The sequence below is a fragment of the Cupressus sempervirens genome, chromosome 8 (genome assembly GCF_028749045.1).
Source record: "Cupressus sempervirens isolate cs-2001-9-10 chromosome 8, ASM2874904v1, whole genome shotgun sequence".
NCBI lineage: Eukaryota > Viridiplantae > Streptophyta > Pinopsida > Cupressales > Cupressaceae > Cupressus > Cupressus sempervirens.
The window spans coordinates 240230728-240250417 of NC_143125.1; the positions used below are offsets into that span (position 1 = coordinate 240230728).

Here is a 19690-nt window from a genome sequence, read left to right on the forward strand (position 1 = left end):
CAAGGCTATCGTTGATTTTTGAGCTCTGGTGTGCTGAAAAATAGCCCAGATCTCTTAACTACAGGCTGTATTTGTAATGTTCCCTTATGGTTTGCTGAATTGATTAAGCACTAAATTAGGTAAGTTTTATTACAAACTTCTTAATTTTTATTCTTTACTACCCTTCGATCTTCCCTTCCATGATTTAAGACTTTTGTAATTACAAGAATTTCTCATAAGAAAGAATGCAGATGGTAGGCATTTGCTCAAGGTGAAATCAGGAAACAAATATTATTCTTACACATTCCATTTTCAAATATCAAACCTAATATAATTCTATACTTTTTGTTTACTTTTTCTTCTACTAAAGCCTTGAGGCAATACTCCTCACAGATCATCTCTTTTAGTCAACATAGCTAACCGGTGTTGGAGGCATCCATGTTTGAAGTTCTTCCATGGAATTAGTAATAATTCTTGGGTAATGAGAATGGTTATTTAATGCATTTTTTATGGATATTGAAACATTGTTAGGAAATTCATGTATCAGCATGATTGGTACTAATTATAAATTTTTTAAAATGCATTCTCTGACAAGTACTAAATCTGATATTCCACAGATTCTTCTTATTGGGTTTCAATGGAGTCTCATGCTTCAAAGAGTGCTTCAATTCTATTCCAAATGATCTTGTTACATGGTAATGCTATTCCTTGTGTTTACTAGACTTGTTCAAGTTGTGTAGAATAAAGGTAAGTTTTTTCATATCACTATAATCCACATTGGGGGATGACTGATAACCTAGAGTCCTGAGGTAATTAAAGAACTAATTTTGGTTGATGTCTAAAAATATACCAAATTTCCTCTTCTTATGTGCTGACTTGGAATTTTGAGACATGTTGCTAGTCCTTTGACTATAGTATTCTTTCATATTCATTGTCCTTTATTCTTTTGTAGTTGATGCATAGATACTTATCACAAGCAAACACTATTAATATGTCTTGCCTAGACTTAGACCAGTATGTGATATACTAAACTCGACTTCATACTTGTTTGTTTCTTATTGTCTTTCAATCCTGAAGAGATATAAATTTTCTTGATGCCATCATTTTCATATATATATATATATATATATATATATATATATATATATATATATATATATATATATATATATATATATTTATATGAGTGTTGCATGAATAACCTAGCTAACTCTGTAGTTTGTGTATGTGTTGTAATTGTAAATCTGTTGTTGCAAGCCTAGTCGCTATTTTGGAAGCATGTCACTTTCAATATTCTATCACAGTTAGATCTGATTTATAAATTGATGCAAGTAATTTTCCATCATCTTGTCATTTCATAGGTGTAGAATTTGAAAAATAACATTTCAATCACTGACCATACTAAGAAGGTTTCATACACATTATTATGCATGTGTCAAATATATAGATTATTGCCAATGCATCTGATGTTTATTTTGATTGTCCCTTTCTTTTCATATATGGTGTCTTCAATTAATATTGAACTTCTACTAACTTGTTGTCTTTCTATATCTCCATTCGCATTAGATGGTCTTTAACTACCATAAAGATTATTATAATATAATTTATTTTATTCTTTTAAATAATGAAGAAGCTTAATTCAATCCACTACTTTGCAATTTATAAATAGCTCAATCTTATTAGATTTCCACAATCCATTAGAGTATAATTTTTGCTTTTGGATTTGATTGTGTCAATTTTTTTAGCATCAATGTTTCGGATCACACTCTATGATCCATCATCAGGATGAGAGAACGCAAGAATGAAAAAGTGAGCAGATCAAGCCAGTTCAGGGGTTAATAAAGGGAAAAAAGAGGAGGGGTGCAGAAAGCGAGGTGGCTTGAGGAGAATAAGAATAAAAATAAAAAATGAAAAATGGGGGATGGGGGGGGGGGGATTGGACCTAAGAAAGAGAAAATAAGAAAAAGAAAAGATTGACACTACCCCTAGGAATTAAAGAACCCAAAAGAATAATTAATCAAGGAAAAAATTAAAAGTGAAAATTAATAATTAATAATATAAAAGAACTAAGCAAGAAAAAATGGGTGGGGGTCAAGACGCCCCAACCATTGGGAAAAAGGGGAGAATAAAAAGAAAGAAAGAAAGAATATAAAGGAGAAGCTAATAAATATTAAAAAATAAAAATAAAATTAAAAATTAAAAATTAAATAAAAAATGAAAATAAAAAATAAAAATAAAAATAAAAATAAAAATAAAAAATAACACTAAAAATAAAAATAAAAAGAATAAGAACACATAAGAAAGAATACGAAATTATATATATATATATATATATATATATATTTGTGTGTGTGTAAAATTTTGAAAATAGAACTCTATAAACAATACGTATGTATATATATATATATATATATATGTATATAACTGTGTGTCTGTATACATAAATATATATAATAGTCCTAAGCTATAAAAATAAATAATAATAATAAAAAAAAAATTAAAAATTAAAAATTAAAAAATGAAAGAAACAGAGCACTCCAGAATAAAAACTAAAATAACACACACACACACACACACACACACACACACACACACACACAAAATGGAGTAGAGCTAAGCAAAAAGAAGTTTGTTAATCAAGAAAACAGCTAACAAAGAAGAAAAAAGAAGAAAGAGCGAGAAAGGAAGAAAAAACCAAGGAACCAAGAAAAGAAAGGATGAGAAGGGTGAGGAAGAGGGGGAGAGCAAAAGCTAGGGGAGAGTCACAACAAAAAAGGAAAGGATACAAGAGAGGCCCAGGAGCGTGCAAGACCAAGGACGATGAGGAGAGAGAGGAAGAAAGGACGGGGAGGGGGAAGCTCAAGGACGGTGACGACCCTCCAAAGAACATAATAATGGTTGCCAAGATTGGCTCAAGGACCACCCATCGTCTCGATTGAGATTAAGGGGATGGTGGTTTATTTCGATGGCTTCCATTAACTTCCTCCTGAAATAGTTATCTTCCTTGATAAGGATTTTGGTGCTCTCTAGACAGATATGGTGTTTGGTGGCAGATGAGTGCTCTGCTAGAGCAGATTTTTTGGACTCTTTCATGTTTGATGTCTTCACTATGCTCCCTAATTCTAGTCTGGAATGAGCGACCCGTTTCTCCTATGTAGGCCACACCACAGGAGCAAACAATCTTGTAGACTCTTGAGTCAAGAAGAGCGTCCTTGGAGTCTTTAAGAGGGGGAACAAAGTTGCGAACCCTGGACAGGGGCTTGAAGGCAACTCTAAGGCCCTTTTTGGACAGGATTTTGGCAATCTTTTGGGATATGCCATCAACAAAAGGAATGGCGACACTTAGGGGAGGGGGAGACAAAAGAGGTTTAGGGTTGGCAGCTGAGAGAAATAAAGACTTGGCTTGGTTAAGCACCTTAGAAATTTTCTTATGCGAGTATCCATTAAGCTTGAAGACTTGGCAAAGATGGGTCAACTCATGGTTTACGTTGTCATCATCGCAAATTCTAAAGGCTCTAAGGGCGAGGGTCTTGAGGATGCCAACCTTTTGGATGGGGTGATGGTGAGAAGAAGAGTGGAGGTATAACTCAGTGTGGGTGGTCTTGTGATACACACTTCGGCCGAGGGTTCCATCTACGTTCTTGATGAGAAGAACATCGAGGAAAGGTAAATGGTTGTTCAACTCAAGTTCCATCGTGAAGGAGATGTTAGTGGATAAGTTGTTGATGTGCTTGTGGAACTCCACAAGCTTGTCCTGACCATGTGGCCAGCACACATTTTTGTCATCCACATATCGCTTCCACCATCTAGGTTTAAGAGGAAAAGATTGGAGGGTCAATTCCTCAAAGCGCTCCATATAAAGGTTGACAATGACCGGAGAGAGGGGAGAACCCATAGCCACCCTGTCTACCTGCTCATAAAAGACACCTTGGAAGGAAAAGAAAGTGGACCTCAGACATAAATCTACTAAGGAGGCAATTTCTTCACCCATCTTTCCCTTAATGATGTCAATGGAGTCAGGAATAGGCACATTGGTGAAGAGAGAAACCACATCGAAACTCACCAAGACGTCATTTTGCTCCAACCTGACATCTTTGGTGAATTGGACAAAGTGGCTAGAATCTTGGATAAAAGAGTCATAATTTCCCACCAACGGGGAGATAAGCTTGGCAAGATGAGATGCCAACCAATAGGTTGGTGACCCAATGGTGTCAACAATAGGTCGAAGCGGGATGCCATCTTTATGAATTTTTGGAACCCCATAGATGCGAGGGGTTACTTCTTTAGATGGCAACAATTTTCTCTTAGTGGCCTCATCATAGGAGGAATTGAATACAGCAGTCTTGACAAGCTTGAGAATCTTTGAACAAGGGTTACGAGGAAGGGGCCTATAGCTATTTGAATCAGCAAGCAAAACCTGCATTTTGGCGACATAATCATGCCTGTTCATGACAACAGTGGCATTACCTTTATCAGCCTTGGTGATGACAATATCATTGTTGGCAACTAAATTTTTGAAGGCCCGCAACTCAGCTATGGGGAAGTTGAGTCTAGGTGGCTTGGCACGCCTAAGGGCGACCGCACAGTCCTGTCTAACCTCTTCTGCCAAATCAGAGGAGAGGGAGTGGATAGCTTGCTCGACCTCAACAAGAAATTTAAAGTGAGGAATAGATTTGGGACCACAAGGGAAGTTAAGACCACGCTTCAAAAAATTAAAAGAAGGACGATCAATAATAGCATGAGATAAGTTGACCACAAGCTTATCCTCCCAATTGTGCATGGTGTGGTAAGAAAGAGAAGGGTAAGGTGGGAGACTAGCACGGTCACTTCTAGAGTTGGCAACAAGGTTCATGGGATGACCCATAAGATTGACGGAAGGAGGGAATGCATCAGAGCCGCAAGGAAGATGTGGAGGCTCCAACTTAGACATCACCAAAGTGGGGGATGTAGGAGCAGGAACCACATTATCCAAGAGCGAGGCCTACACATTGGATAACGGGTCACTGGCTTGCAAGGTGACAAGACTCGCATTAAAAGAGAGAGGGGCACGATGGGATGCATCTACAGGAGATTTACAATGCGAAAAACCATCTGGCTGACAAGGAGCGTTGGATGAAGGAGCAACAATAAAATTTATCAGGTTAGGGGCTTGCATGCTAGACATGGGCTCACATTTGTTCAAGGTGACAAGACTTGAATTAAAAGCATTGGGGTCTCAATGAGATGCAACAGCAGAAGAGTAATAATGAGAAAAGCCATCAAATTTACAATGAATGTCAGGAAAGTTAGAGTGGTTGGTGGATGTACCTGAACCATACAAGATGAAGCCGCTGGGTAAAGATGACCATTGGGTGAAGTCACCGTCGAGGCAGGATGCAGATCAAACCTGGTGCTCCAGCACAGGAACACATCATGGGCTCGAGACACTGAAGAACAGCATGCTTGCGGACAAGGACTACTAGCTCCTTCCACTACGGGTTGGTCCACAGGATGCGAAGAAGGAGTGACTGCCGAGGCCTACTATGAGTTGGCTAGCACAGGAACAAGTGAGGACAACGCGACTGCAGGAGCCAAGTTTGGGATGGACAACGGTGGAATAGGTAGAGTTTCAACTGCAGGGGTACTACCTGATACGACTCTGCTGGCACAAGGTGCAAATCCTAGATGAGATATGGATAGCTGCTGATGCACGTTGAAAGATGGAGAAGAAGAATTCCAACGCTCACCACAGGATTTCCTAAGAAGAGAATAGAACTTTAACTTCTATCTTTGGATGCAAACTGCTTGACGTCCCACGGCACGATTGTAAGAGGAGGTGTCCAAACGTACCCAAAGGTTAGGGTGTAGAAGGGTGGCCAACTCTAGATGGAGTGGCATCAACCTTGCATTGAGATAGTCAATGGCTCTCCTAGTGGACTGGATGACTGATCTAAGGAGGGAGAGGCCAGCTCATAAGGAATATAGGTTTAGTATGCATGCTCCACAAGTGGTGGCTGATTTTTACAAAATAAGGAATCAACTGAGAGTCTCTACAGCGTTTAAGGAAGGCCAGATCTGCAATTTTCTTCATAAGTTTGATTCTTAGCATCTCTAGTTGCTTGGATTTACCTTCACAATGGAACTTGAGTCAAACAACCATTTACCTTTCCTCGATGTTCTTCTCATCAAGAAGGCAGATGGAACCCTCGGCCGAAGTGTGTATCGCAAGACCACCCACACTGAGTTATACCTCCACTCTTCTTCTCACCATCACCCCAGCCAAAAGGTTGGCATCCTCAAGACCCTCACCCTTAGAGCCTTTAGAATTTGCGATGATGACAACTTAAACCATGAGTTGACCCATCTCCGCCAAGTCTTCAAGCTAAATGGATACTCGCATAAGCAAATTTCTAAGGCGCTTAACCAAGCCAAGTCTTTCTTTCTATCGACTGCCAACCCTAAACCTCTTTTGTCTCCTCCTCCCCTAAGTGTCACCATTCCTTTTGTTGATGGCATATCCCAAAATATTGCCAAAATCATGTCCAAAAAGGGCCTTAGAGTTGCCTTCAAGCCCCTGTCCAAGGTTCGCATTTTTGTTCCCCCTCTTAAAGACTCCAAGGACGCTCTTCTTGACTCAGGAGTCTACAAGATTGTTTGCTCCTGTGGTGTGGCCTACATAGGAGAAACAGGTTGCTCATTCACGACTAGAATTGGGGAGCATAGTGCAGACATCAAACATGAAAGAGTCCAAAAATCTGCTCTAGCAGAGCACTCATCTGCCACCAAACACCATATCTATCTAGAGAGCACCCAAATCCTTGTCAAGGAAGATAACTATTTCAAGAGGAAGTTAATGGAAGCCATCGAAATAAACCACCATCCCCTTAATCTCAATTGAGACGATGGGTGGTCCTTGAGCCAGTCTTGGCAACCATTATTATGTTCTTTGGAGAGTCATCACCGTCCTTGAGCTTCCCCCTCCCCGTCCTTTCTTCCTCTCTCTCCTCTTCATCCTTAGTCTTGCACGCTCCTCGGCCTCTCTCGTATCCTTTCCTTTTTTGTCATGACTCTCCCCTAGCTTTTGCTCTCCCCCTCTTCCTCACCCTTCTCATCCTTTCTTTTCTTGGTTCCTTGGTTTTTTCTTCCTTTCTCGCTCTTTCTTCTTTTTTCTTCTTTGTTAGCTGTTTTCTTGATTAATAAACTTCTTTTTGCTTAGCTCTACTCCATTTTGTGTGTGTGTATGTGTGTTATTTTTGTTTTTATTCTGGAGCGCTCTGGTTCTTTCATTTTTTATTTATTTATTTTTTATTTTTATTATTTATTTTTATAGCTTAGGACTATTATATATATTTATGTATATAGACACACAGTTATATACATATATATATATATATATATATACGCATTGTTTATAGAGTTCTATTTTCAAAATTTTACACACACACAAATATATATATATATATATATATATATATATATAAAATTTCGTATTCTTTCTTGTGTGTTCTTATTCTTTTTATTTTTATTTTTAGTGTTATTTTTAAAATTTTTTCTTTATTTTTTTTTATTTTTTATTTTCATTTTTTATTTGATTTTTAATTTTTAATTTTTATTTTATTTTTTAATATTTATTAGCTTCTCCTTTATATTCTTTCTTTCTTTCTTTTTATTCTCCCCTTTTTCCCAATGGTTGGGGCATCTTGACCTCCACCCATTTTTTCCTGCTTAGTTCTTTTATATTATTAATTATTAATTTTCACTTTTAATTTTTTCCTTGATTAATTATTCTTTTGGGTTCTTTAATTCCTAGGGGCAGTGTCAATCTTTTCTTTTTCTTATTTTCTCTTTCTTAGGTCCAATCCCCCCCCCCCATCCCCCATTTATCATTTTTATTTTTTATTTTTTATTTTTATTCTTATTCTCCTCAAGCCACCTCGCTTTCTGCACCCCTCCTCTTTTTTCCCTTTATTAACCCCTGAACTGGCTTGATCTGCTCACTTTTTCATTCTTGCATTCTCTCATCCTGATGATGGATCACAGAGTGTGATCCGAAACGTTGATGCTAAAAAAATTGACACAATCAAATCTAGAAGCAAAAATTATATTATAAATAGCTTCTATATATATAAGTTTAGTATCCTAATTCCTTCATTATTGAGTTTGATAAGTTACTCACAATTTGTGTATGATGTTTCTTATTCTCATGTGTGCATAATCAAACTACATAGCTTATATTAAATTTTATATGCTCGTTGCATGACTATAGGTGCATAGGCTTGCATGTTTCAATAGATATAATTTAAGAAAATACATATCTTTTCATTACTACTGGAGCCATCATATTTTCTGTGAGGTTTTCACACCATTGATTCATGCACTTCGGAAGACCAAATTGATTATCTAATCGATTGGGAAAAATTTCCTTCCTCAACACTAGAAGGATGCATTACACCATCTTCTCTTGAGTGACTTGTGTAAAAAGGTTTATTTCTCTAATTTTGATTAAACTTTATAATTGCAAATTCATTACTCATGAAATTTCATAGGCTGGCAGGAAAACTAGCTCTGATACCAATTGTAATGAACCTCTTTTTGGAGGTCATCCATTTATGACAACTTTTTCCTTTTTTCATGCAATTTTCTTAAGAACTTTAATAGTCAATTCAGATTTATAATCTTTGAATAAATGAAATGGAATTGATTTAAGAATTATAATGTAATGATCTTATTCATCGAATTCCATATGTGCTTTTAATGCTAATATCTTATACCACAATTAATAGCAATTCCCTTTTATTTCTTAACTTTATTATACCTAATGCATAATAAAGTAACATGGTTTGGATGTTTACAACATCTATAGCAGTAGTATTAGTCTTGGGTAATGTCAGTACTCGGATGTACCTCGCCTGAATACTATTTGTAATTGGTGCTGGATTTTCTAGTATATGATGCAAGGATTATCAGTGGTTTGTGCTCGGATCTCCATGTGACATCTTAAACATTTTTTGCACTTTCCTATTATTCTTCCCTTTTTCGCTCATATATATATATATATATATATATATATATATATATATATATATATATATATATATATATATATATATTTCTTTGGTTAATTTCCTTCTGCACTCTCAATTTGTTTGTTCTTTTTTTCTTTCATATCTTTTCTCCGATATCTTTTCCAATGTGTTGATGTATTATATATATGAGTATATTCATAGAGTCATATCCTTTCAAATTAATATTAATTATATTAATAAGGAATTTTATTATTTTATTAATTATATATTATTTTTAATGATTATATACTATATTATTATATTAACTATATAAATTATATAAATTATGTAAAGACTATTACAATATTATGTAATCCTAGATATTATGATGAATTATAACTATATCATTATTAAACATACCCTAAGATCCTTATATTAAACAATGATATATTATTATACATATTTAGATATATACCATATATATATCATGTATATTTAATATTATTTATCTTATTTATAATAAATTATATTTTTATTTAAATGTGATAATAATTAGATATATTTTCATCTTATTGATTTACATTGTAATTATAACGTTTATTCACTCTACATACATTGATATTATTATTATGAATAATAATTTCATTATATTCATATAAATAATATAAATAATTAAGTAAAATAAATAGATCATAAATATTTATAGTTTATCAATATTATTTCTTTAGGAATAGTATATGAATTATATTTATCCAATAATTATAGGATTCTCTTTAGGAGGGGTCATGACATCTTGAGAGAGAAGGAAAAAGAAAAAGAGATTAGATTGCAATATGTGGGTACTAAATATTAGATTACAAATATCTTTACAAAGCCCTTACATAAAGATACATTTGAGTACTTGATAGGTATGCTTGGGGTTATGGCATTACCTACTTCTAAGTAGATGATACAAAGAGTGCATTAGTCCAATGGTATAGAGAATTATTGTTAGAATGGGTTGAAAGCTAATGCTTCCTGTATGGGGGAGTATCTATTATGATTTGAGTAATTAAGGACTCTTGGTATTTGGTCTTGAATAGTGTCTTTGGGCACTTGAGCTGGTTGAAGTCTTGATGCAGTAAATTGATATAATGAGGTCTTTGTCATTAATGTCAATAGGGGAGAATATGCATGAAAAACATCTCCTAAGTATGTATGGGGAGAGTGCATCGAAGTCTCTACTTTATTAGGGAGATTAAAAAGATTCATGTAAAAAAGAAAAAGAATAGAGTAGTGTTCTAGAGGATTTCAGATTTGATTGATGAAGCACACTTGAGAAGATGAGAACAATAGCAGTAGAAGCAGAGTACTATTTTCCATTTTTGGAAATTAGATGTTTTTCATCTATGTTGCCATCAATGACAAAGGGAGAGATTGTTAGCATGAATAATGATGATACTACATTGGCATAGTATCCTAAGCATTACTAAGTATTAACATGTTACATTCATGATTGTGTTGGTCATTGATGTCAACATAGTAGTAAGTCTATGAAGACTGATAGAGTAGCAGATATAGATCTTAGTGGTATAGAAAATATTTTGATTTTTGGGTAATGTATGTTCATGGACATGTTCTCTACATTGTCCTTATAATTATGTTTGATGCATAGAGTCTAAGTCAAAGACTTATGAAAGTTGTACCTAATTTACAAAGAGCAATATAGAGAGATAGAGTACCTAAGAAACCATTTTTGATGTTTGCATTATAGCCTTTAATAATGATATAATCTATTGTTCTGTAGTCAACCAATGATAAATAATAGTCTAATGGTGATGTTAGTGGATATGAAAGCCCTAGTATTGCACATGTGTAAAGTTTTGTATATACTATGAGCTAACAGTTCTATTATAATTGTGATTAATAAATTATCTTATTATAATTAATTAAAAAAGCATCAAGGTTGACTCAAGGAATTATTTTAAAGATATGGTATAAAGGAAAGATGGTTTCCTTGTTTATAATATGTTAATGGAATTAGTGATTTATTTATGAAGTGTAAAGTGAAAAAGGGAGTAGAGTGTTTACTGAATGTGAGTAAGCAATCCAAGGGATTATTGGATGTGAGTTTTGTGATGTGGTTACAAGATTAGAAGGATTAGAAGTCTAGTTGATAGGGTAGAGAAAGAGGAATGCAAAAAAAATTATTTCTCTTATTCTACAAGGAATAATACAAAGATCATTTGGATAGTGGGTTCATTGATCTTTCCCTTGAAGCTATTTGGGTAGTGGGTCCAGCTCTCTTCCACAACTCCAAACAAGGTTGGAATCTCGTAATAGGGATTCAAAGTCTCCTAATAGGGATTGATATGTACTAAATCTTGTTAGGGTTCAACCTCTAACAAGGAATATTTATATTAGTACATTATCTTGTGGGTACCATCCCCATTGGGGTTTTCCCTTTGATCAGGGTTTCCCTAGTTAACATATCTAGAATTATTGTGCATGAGTATCTTGTTGTGGTTTTTTATTATATTTCTCATATGGTTAAAGTTTAAAAACATTGATAATTTTGATATTAGTTGGATAACTAATTCCTTGCCCCACAACTTATATTGGTGAAGTATATATTCTAACAATTGGTATCATTGTTAGAATATATAGTCCACCAATATAAATAAGAGGGTACGTGAATTAATTATCCAACTAATATCACAATTATCAACCTTGTTATAATTCAAGCATGATCAATATAATTAGAAAGCACAACAAGATACTCATGCACAATAACACTAGATATGTTAACTAGGGAAAACCTTGATTAGTGGGAAAACCCTAGTGAGGATGGTACCCACAAGATGCTATGCTAATATAAATATTCATTGTTAGAGGATGGATACTATTAGGATTCTATAAAAAAATTAAATTTATATCATTAAAACCCTGTTAGGAGATTCCAATCTTGTTAGAAGTTGTAGAAGATAGTTGGACCCATTGCCCAAACAACTTCAAGGGAAATATCAATGTACCCACTATCCAAATGATCTTTTTTTGATTCCTTTCAAAATAATAGAAGTGAATTGTACTTTCTTCCTCTTTCTCTATCCTATCAACCAATCTTCTTCTCCTCCTGATCTTGTAACTAGATCACAAAAATTGCATCCAATAATCCCTTGAATCACTTACTCACATTCAGTAAACATTCTGCTCATTTTTGCACTTCATACAATTATCACTACTTCCATATACATATTACAAACAAGGAAACCATCTTTCCTTTTTTTATCCCTCATATAGACCCTTGTAATAAAACTTTTAATTTAGGGTCTTGAATCTTCTTGAACTAAGTTCAAAGTGGTTCAAAGTGGTTCAATTTTCTCATGTAGGTTCAATGGTTCATTTGAGAAGTTTAGATGTAAAATCCATTGGCTTGGGTTTAGTGATTTATTTCTAGTTTAGAAATGTAGTTTGTTAGTTCACAAATTTGAAGGCTCAACAATGTAAAGTTCATTTTTAAGGCCAAGATCATAGGTTCTCTCTAATACCATTAATGCAATTAGGTTCAAAATAAATGCTCCAAACTTTCCACACTTTTCATGACTCAATCAAAATTGGCTTAAAGGTGTTATAATGTCATAGTTTAGATATCTAGAGCCTAGTTTCAAAGATCAAATTTGATTCAATAGGGCATGTTGTAGTTCACCTAGTTCATATAGGATTCATTAGGTTCATAGATTAAAAGGAAAATCTAGTAGGTTCTCAAGTATTCATACATGTAGTATGTGATCAAGATATCATAATTGGGGACTGATTGCAAACCATTGTCCAATATCTCTACTAAAGTCCAATTCATAATAAATGGTGAGGCAAAGATCATAACAGGCCCAACTACTACAACATAATAGTTTTACAAGTTTTCAATGAATTATATTTATAGAATATCATATATGAAATATTTTATTCATTAGTCCTAATGAGTTCTATTGTGGTTTAAGTGTTATGACATGAATAAAGGTTTGGCTTGATTTTGGAAATTATTTATCGAATTGTTGATCCATGTAGTGATTATCATTAGTTTTGCGGTGTGTTGTCAACTTCATACATTTCTCCATTAAGGCAAAGTGCAAAGTTTAAATTTAAATGGGATATCTCAAAATGCCACTATTTATAACCTTCAAAGGTGAAGTCTTCTAACTAGCAAAAGATAATGTTAAAGGTCATGACTAAATAAGACCTGGGAGATGGACATTTGGTAGTTGGCATGAAGGCTTCTTGAAAAGATAATAATGACAACCCCATTATATAAGATATGTATATGTCATATTTAGTGGAAGGACCTCAATCCATGTCTTCTTAAGAGTCATTGTTCCCAATTCTAACACAAAAGATTGGAGTTTGAACATTGTATGATAGGTGACTCCCAACCATTTGACAAAATACCCAAATTTGCTGAGAATGTGGGTAGGAATTTGATGGTGAATTGGAGAGATTTTTTTGGTGAAATAAGAAAATCAAACACAAAGGATGATTGCAATCTATTTTAAAAATGACATGTTATTCCAACATTCAATAATCATATGTGGATGAACTCTTGTGAACTTTCATTAAAAAGCACAAGTGATATGCCTCTAGAGGTCATGATACATAAATTTATGATGGTGATAAAATTTCATAGGCCACCATATGAAATAGACCATCTGACTATTCTCGATGTAGAGGTTTCCAATAGGCGCATAGACCTATATGGGGATAAATTCAGAGGGCACATATTCTCTTCAATAGTGAAGTGACCCAACTATTAGTGTTGATTTAGTCTTCCTATCTAGGCATTTTAGAGTTAATTTGTAGGTATTTCTTAGAAGATAATCTACTCAGTAACAACTTTATATCATATCTTCAAAATAATTCCTTCAGTCATCCTTTAGTCTTTCCCAATTAATTATAATAAGATAATTAATTAATTACAATTACAATAGAACTCTCGGCTCATAGTATATATAAAACTTCACACACATGCAACATTGGGACTTGTGCATCCCCTAACATCACCATCAGACTATCCTCTATCACTAGGTAACGTGCATTAACAAATTATACCACTATCAAATGATATAATGCCAAAATCAGAAATAGTTTCTTAGGTACTTTTTCTATCTACTTGTCTCTATAAATCAAGTACAACTTTTGTACATATTTGACTTAGACTTTGCACATGAAACTTCTTCAGTAGGATATGTATAGAAAAAGTCCATGAATGCACATCACCAAACAATCAAAACATTGTTTTTACAACTAAGATCTTTTTCTGTTACTATGTCAGTCTTCATAGACTTACTACTATGTTGACATCAATGATAAACATAGTCATGAATGCAACATGTAAAAACTCTCTAATGCTTAGGATACTCCCCCAATGTAGTATCATCAACATTCATGCTAGGAATCTTCCCCTTTGGCATTGATGGCAACATAGATGAAAAGCATCTAAGTTCCAAGAATACCAAATAGTACTTTGATGCTCCTATTGCTTTTCTAATCTTCTCAAATCCTCTTCATCAATCAAATTTGAAATCCTTTGGAGTACTACTCTATTCTTCTTCTTCTTTACATGAATCTTTCTAAATCTCCCTAATAAAGTAGAGGCTTTCATTCACTCTCCCTATACATTCTTAAGGGATGTTTTTCATTCATATTCTCATCCATTCACAGTAATGATAAAGGCCTCATTATGTCAATTTATTGCTCCAAGTCTTAAACCATCTAAAGTGTCCAAAGACATTATTCAAGACCAAATACCAAGAGTCCTCAATGACTCATCTCATAATAGATACTTCCCCATATAGGAAGCATCAAGTTTCAGTCTAATCTAAAAATTCTACTCTATACTACTAGACTGATGCACTCCTTGCATCATCTACTCAGAAGTAGGTAGGGGCATCACCCCAAGCATACCTCTCAAGTACTCAAATTTATCTTTAGGTAAGGGCCTCATAAACATATCTACAATTTGATCTTTAGTACCCACATATTCCAATCTAATCTCTTTTTTTGTTGCCTTCTCTCTCAATACATGATACTTAATAGATATATACTTAGTCGTAGAATGAAATAAAAGATTCTTAAACATACTCATTGTACTTGTGTTATCATAGTATATGATAATAGGTTCTACAAATTTAATCTTGATATCCTTTAGCATCTATTTCATCCACATCACTTGATTACAATTATTTCAAACCAATTTCCATAGTTAGATGTTCCTTTCAAATATCTAAATATCCTCTTTAATGGTTCATAATGATACTCTTTAGGATCATCTTGAAATCTAGCCACAATCCTAACTATATTTACTATATCTAGTCTAGTGTGAGTCAGATATTGTAAAACTCCAATCATGGATTCATACTTCTTCTATTCAACTGTAGATGTCTCATAATTTCAAGATAACTTGTGACTAGTTATCATATGTGTACCAACATGCTTATAACTTTCCAATCCAAATATCTTCAACAAATCTTTTAGGTGCTTAGCTTGTAAAATGAAAATTCCATCATTGTTCTACATAATCTACAACCCTAGGAAAAACTGTGTTTCTCCTATCATGCTCATCTCAAATTCATTCTTCATCTCTTTAGTAAAATTATCACTTGCTTCATCATTACCTTTGAATATGATTTTATCAAAAAATATTACTATTATCAACAAATGATTCTCAATTTCTTTTAAATACAAGTTACTATCTATTGTACCTTTAGCAAATCCAAGTTTTTCCAAATAGTTGTCCAAGGTTCTAAGTGCTTGCTTCAATCCATATAGAGATTTCTTTACTCTACATATCATATCTTTCTCTTCTCTCAAAGGAAAACCTTCAGTCTATTCAATATGTAGCTCTTCTTCAAATGTTCCATTCAACAAAATTTATTTAACATCCAACTGATATACTTTGAACTTCTTAGTCAATGCCTAAGCCAAGAACATTCTTACTTCTTCCATTCTAGCTATAGTGGAATATGTTTCCTCATAGTCTATGCCTTCTTTCTATGAGTAACCATTACATATAAGTGTGTCCTTGTTTCTCACAACTTCACCTTGTTCATTCATCTTATTTTTGAATACACATTTGGTTCTTATCACATTCTTGTCTTTAGGTATAGGAACTATCTCCCATGTTTCATTCTTTACAATCTAATCTAATTTATCCTTTGTTTCTTGAATCCAATGATCATCTTTACATGTTTCATCTACACTTTTATGTAAAACTTGAGAAATAAACCATATCTCCTCATTAACTCTATTTCTTGTCATCACACCTTTGTCTTTAGATCTAAATATCTACTCTGGAGGGTGATTCTTTGTCAAATTATTGGTAGGGGGAGGAGTTGACATCTCAACTCTTATTTAATATCTAGGTTTGGATCTTTATCCTCTTTACTCAATATTTTACACATCATTTCATAGATCATTGTTAGTCTCAATGAAAACTTCTACATTATGTCTAAATATTCCAGGATTATCTTCATCTTCATCTAAATTGTAATCTAACATCTTTTACTTAGTTCCAAAATTTTCATCAATCTTTACATTTTTTCACTCAACTATTGTCTTGGTTCTATGATTAAACCATCTATATGCCTTATTTTTTAATGAATAGGAAAGAAACACACCTTCATTACTTCTTGGATCACACTTACCAATATCATCATCTCTCTTAATATAACACTTGATTCAAAATATTCTAAAATACTTAACAGATGGTGAATGACCAAACCATAGTTCATAAGGTGTTTTTCTCATACCTTTTTTGATCTATACCCTATTCATACTATACACTTTAGTATTGATTTATTCTCTCCAAAATGTCCTGGATACATCATTCTCTAACAAAATTGCTCTTGTTACCTTTTCTATTGAATTGTTTCTTCTTTTTTTATTTAGGTGTCCTTGGTGAAGATAATTTTCTTTTGGTTCCATTCTCTTCACAAAATATGTTAAACTCTCTAGAGATTAACTTTTCTCCTCTATTTGATCTCAAAAAATCTCTCTTAACACCAGATTCATTCCAAACTCTATTCTTATATATCTTAAACTTCCCAAAAGCTTCATACTTCTCTTTTAAAAATGCTACCCATATCATTCTAGCAAAATAATCAATAAAAATGAAATAATTTTCACCATAGAATCCTCTTGTTCTAGAGGGATCACTTAGGTCTATATGAACAATCTCCAACTTTTTGGTGGTTGTAAACTTCTTGCTAGGAGAAGATACTTTCTTCCTCTTACCAAAATGCATTCTTTTCAAACAACATTAGTAGGCTTTATTAGCTTAAGAAAATCCCTAACTTGAAATGTGCTACTAACCTTTACATTATTATCAAATTTTTTATGAAAGAATCTCCTATGCCATAACTTGTTAGCATGAGTGCTAATGATAGTACTTTGGGGGAGTATCTTGAGCATTGGAGAATACTGACATGTTTCATTCATGACTATGTTTGTCATTGATGACAACATAGTATGGTTTCTGTAGAGAGTACAAGAATAGCAATCAAAGATCTTATGTTGCAAGGTAACTAAGGGTTAAGTGATGTGTAGTTAAAGACATGTTCCTAAGAGTATCTTGATGATATGATTAAGTGGAAAAAGTCTGAGTCAAAGATGTATGAGAGTTGTGTTTGATTTACTGTGAGAAATGCAAAAACAGAGCATCTGTTTGGCAGTTTCTAATGTTTTCATTATATCTTTTAGCCAAAATATAATAAGGTGATGTATAGTCAACTAGTGATAGAGGATAGTTAGATGGTGATGCCAGTGAGTGTAAAAAACCTAGAGTTGCACATATAAATTTTTGCATATACTATAAGATGATAGTACTATTGAAATTGTAATTAATTATATATCTTATTTTAATTAATTGGGAAAGCCTTAAGGCCAACTCAAGGAATTATTATGAAGATATGGTATAAAATAATTATGTTTTCCTTGATTGTAAGCGTATCAAGTATCTATTGTACATTGTATTTGTGAAGTGTGAAAAGGAGTAGAGTGTTGATTGAATGTCTGTAAGTGATCCAAGGAATCATTAGATGCATAGTTTGTGATCTGGTTACAAGATTAGAAGGAGTAGAAGTCTAGTTGAAAAGAAAGAGACAAAGGAAGGAAGTACAATTTAGTTCTATTGTTTAGCAAGGAATAATAAAAAGATCATTTGGATAGTGGGTCCAACTAGCTTCCACAACTACTAAGGGTTCACAAACTCCTAACAGGGATTCAAAGTCTCCTAACAGGGATAGATATGTACTAAATGTTGTAATAAACTCCTAATAGGGTCTATCGTCTAACAAGGAATATTTATATTAGTACATAATGTTGTGGTTACCATCCCCACCAGGATTTTCCCTCTGATCAAGGGTTTCCCTAGTTAATGTATTTGGTGTTATTGTGTATCAGTATCTTGTTGTGGTTTCAATTTACATTGCTCATATGGTTAATATTGTTTAAAGTTGTTATTTTTTATATTATTTGGATAACTAATTCACCCCCCAAGTTATATCAATGGGCTATATATTCTAACAATTGGTATCAGAGATTCAAGTCCTTGAAGGAAAAAATTAATAGTTTTGAGAGATCAGTGGAAGATATACTAAGGAAGAATAGTCCAAGATTTGATGGGGCCAATTATGATAGTTAGAAGGAGAAGATGAAGAGTCATCTATTGTGCATTGGTCCAAGATATTGGATCTTGACAAAAAGTCAAAAGAGAATCATCAAAGAATAAGATCTTGAAGGTTGTAGTGAAGAAAAGAGAGATCTATTCATGTGTAACATGAGAGAAAGAGAAGCCCTACTAACATCACTTCCAAAGAATAAGTATAGTTAGGTAAAATCACTTGTAAGATATCATAAAATTTGGAAAGCTTTAGAGTCTACTTTTGAAGGTGATGGTCATGGAAAAAAGAATGAGATTCTGGAATTGGATATGTGCATTTCAAGATTCTGGAATGATGGAAGATGAACCTATAAGAAGTTATATTATTATAATATCATAAATGGTTGTAGGTATTTGGTCTCATGGTGGAAATAAGGAAGATGATGAAGTCATTTTGAAGATCTCAAAAAGTTTGACACCACCTTTGAAGCCAATTATGCAGATGATTTAGCTAGTGATGTCTTGCACTAAGGATTTCACTAAGGAATAATTACTTGGAAGATTAGAATTAGCAAAAGCATATATAAGATAGTTTCATGAAATTGTAAGAGTCAAAACAACCTTTTATGCCCTAAACATTTGACCTAATTTGACAAGGAGTGCAAGCACCCACAAAGATTTTACTAGTAGTAGAAGAGTTGATGAAGAAAAGAAGATTGAGGAAGGAATATCTCTTCTAGTGAGAAGAGAAAAAGATGGTGAGAAAATCTTTAAATGTTGGACTTGTAGTGAATTTGGTCATTATGCATATAAATGTCCTATAAGAGAGAAATAGTATAAAGGGATATTTAACCCTAGAAGAGATAGATATAGAAATTATTTATATAGAAATGAAGATGAAGAATCTAATGAGAAAGGTTAGAGTGAGAGTAATGATGAATTAGGATTTGTGGCTATCAAGGAAGATCGTTTTGATAGAGAAGTTAGGGAAGAAAGAGCTCTAGTTACCCAATTGGAAAATGAGTCTGATTAGATAATTAATAGTGGTTGTTCACATCACATGACTGATGATATGAATAAGTTTGTTAAGTTTAAGAAT

General features: G+C 33.5%; 2 protein-coding genes across 2 annotated transcripts; one reads left to right on the top strand and one right to left on the bottom strand.

Annotated features, from left to right (window-relative positions):
* Positions 1–2974: 2974 nt before the first annotated feature.
* Positions 2975–4909, bottom strand: LOC149542397 (uncharacterized). Its single transcript, XM_089795726.1, has one exon. It carries the CDS (start codon positions 4907–4909, stop codon positions 2975–2977), a length of 1935 nt encoding a protein of 644 aa, XP_089651852.1.
* Positions 4910–6094: 1185 nt separating this feature from the next.
* LOC149542398 (uncharacterized) lies at positions 6095–6856 on the top strand. The gene has a single exon (XM_089795727.1). The coding sequence runs from the start codon at positions 6095–6097 to the stop codon at positions 6854–6856; it is 762 nt and encodes a 253-aa protein (XP_089651853.1).
* The last annotated feature ends 12834 nt before the right edge of the window (positions 6857–19690 follow it).

Excerpts from the sequence above, each read along its gene's own strand:
- LOC149542397 (XM_089795726.1), bottom strand. The coding sequence starts at position 4,909 with ATGTCTAAGTTGGAGCCTCCACATCTTCCTTGCGGCTCTGATGCATTC.
- LOC149542398 (XM_089795727.1), top strand. The coding sequence starts at position 6,095 with ATGGAACTTGAGTCAAACAACCATTTACCTTTCCTCGATGTTCTTCTC.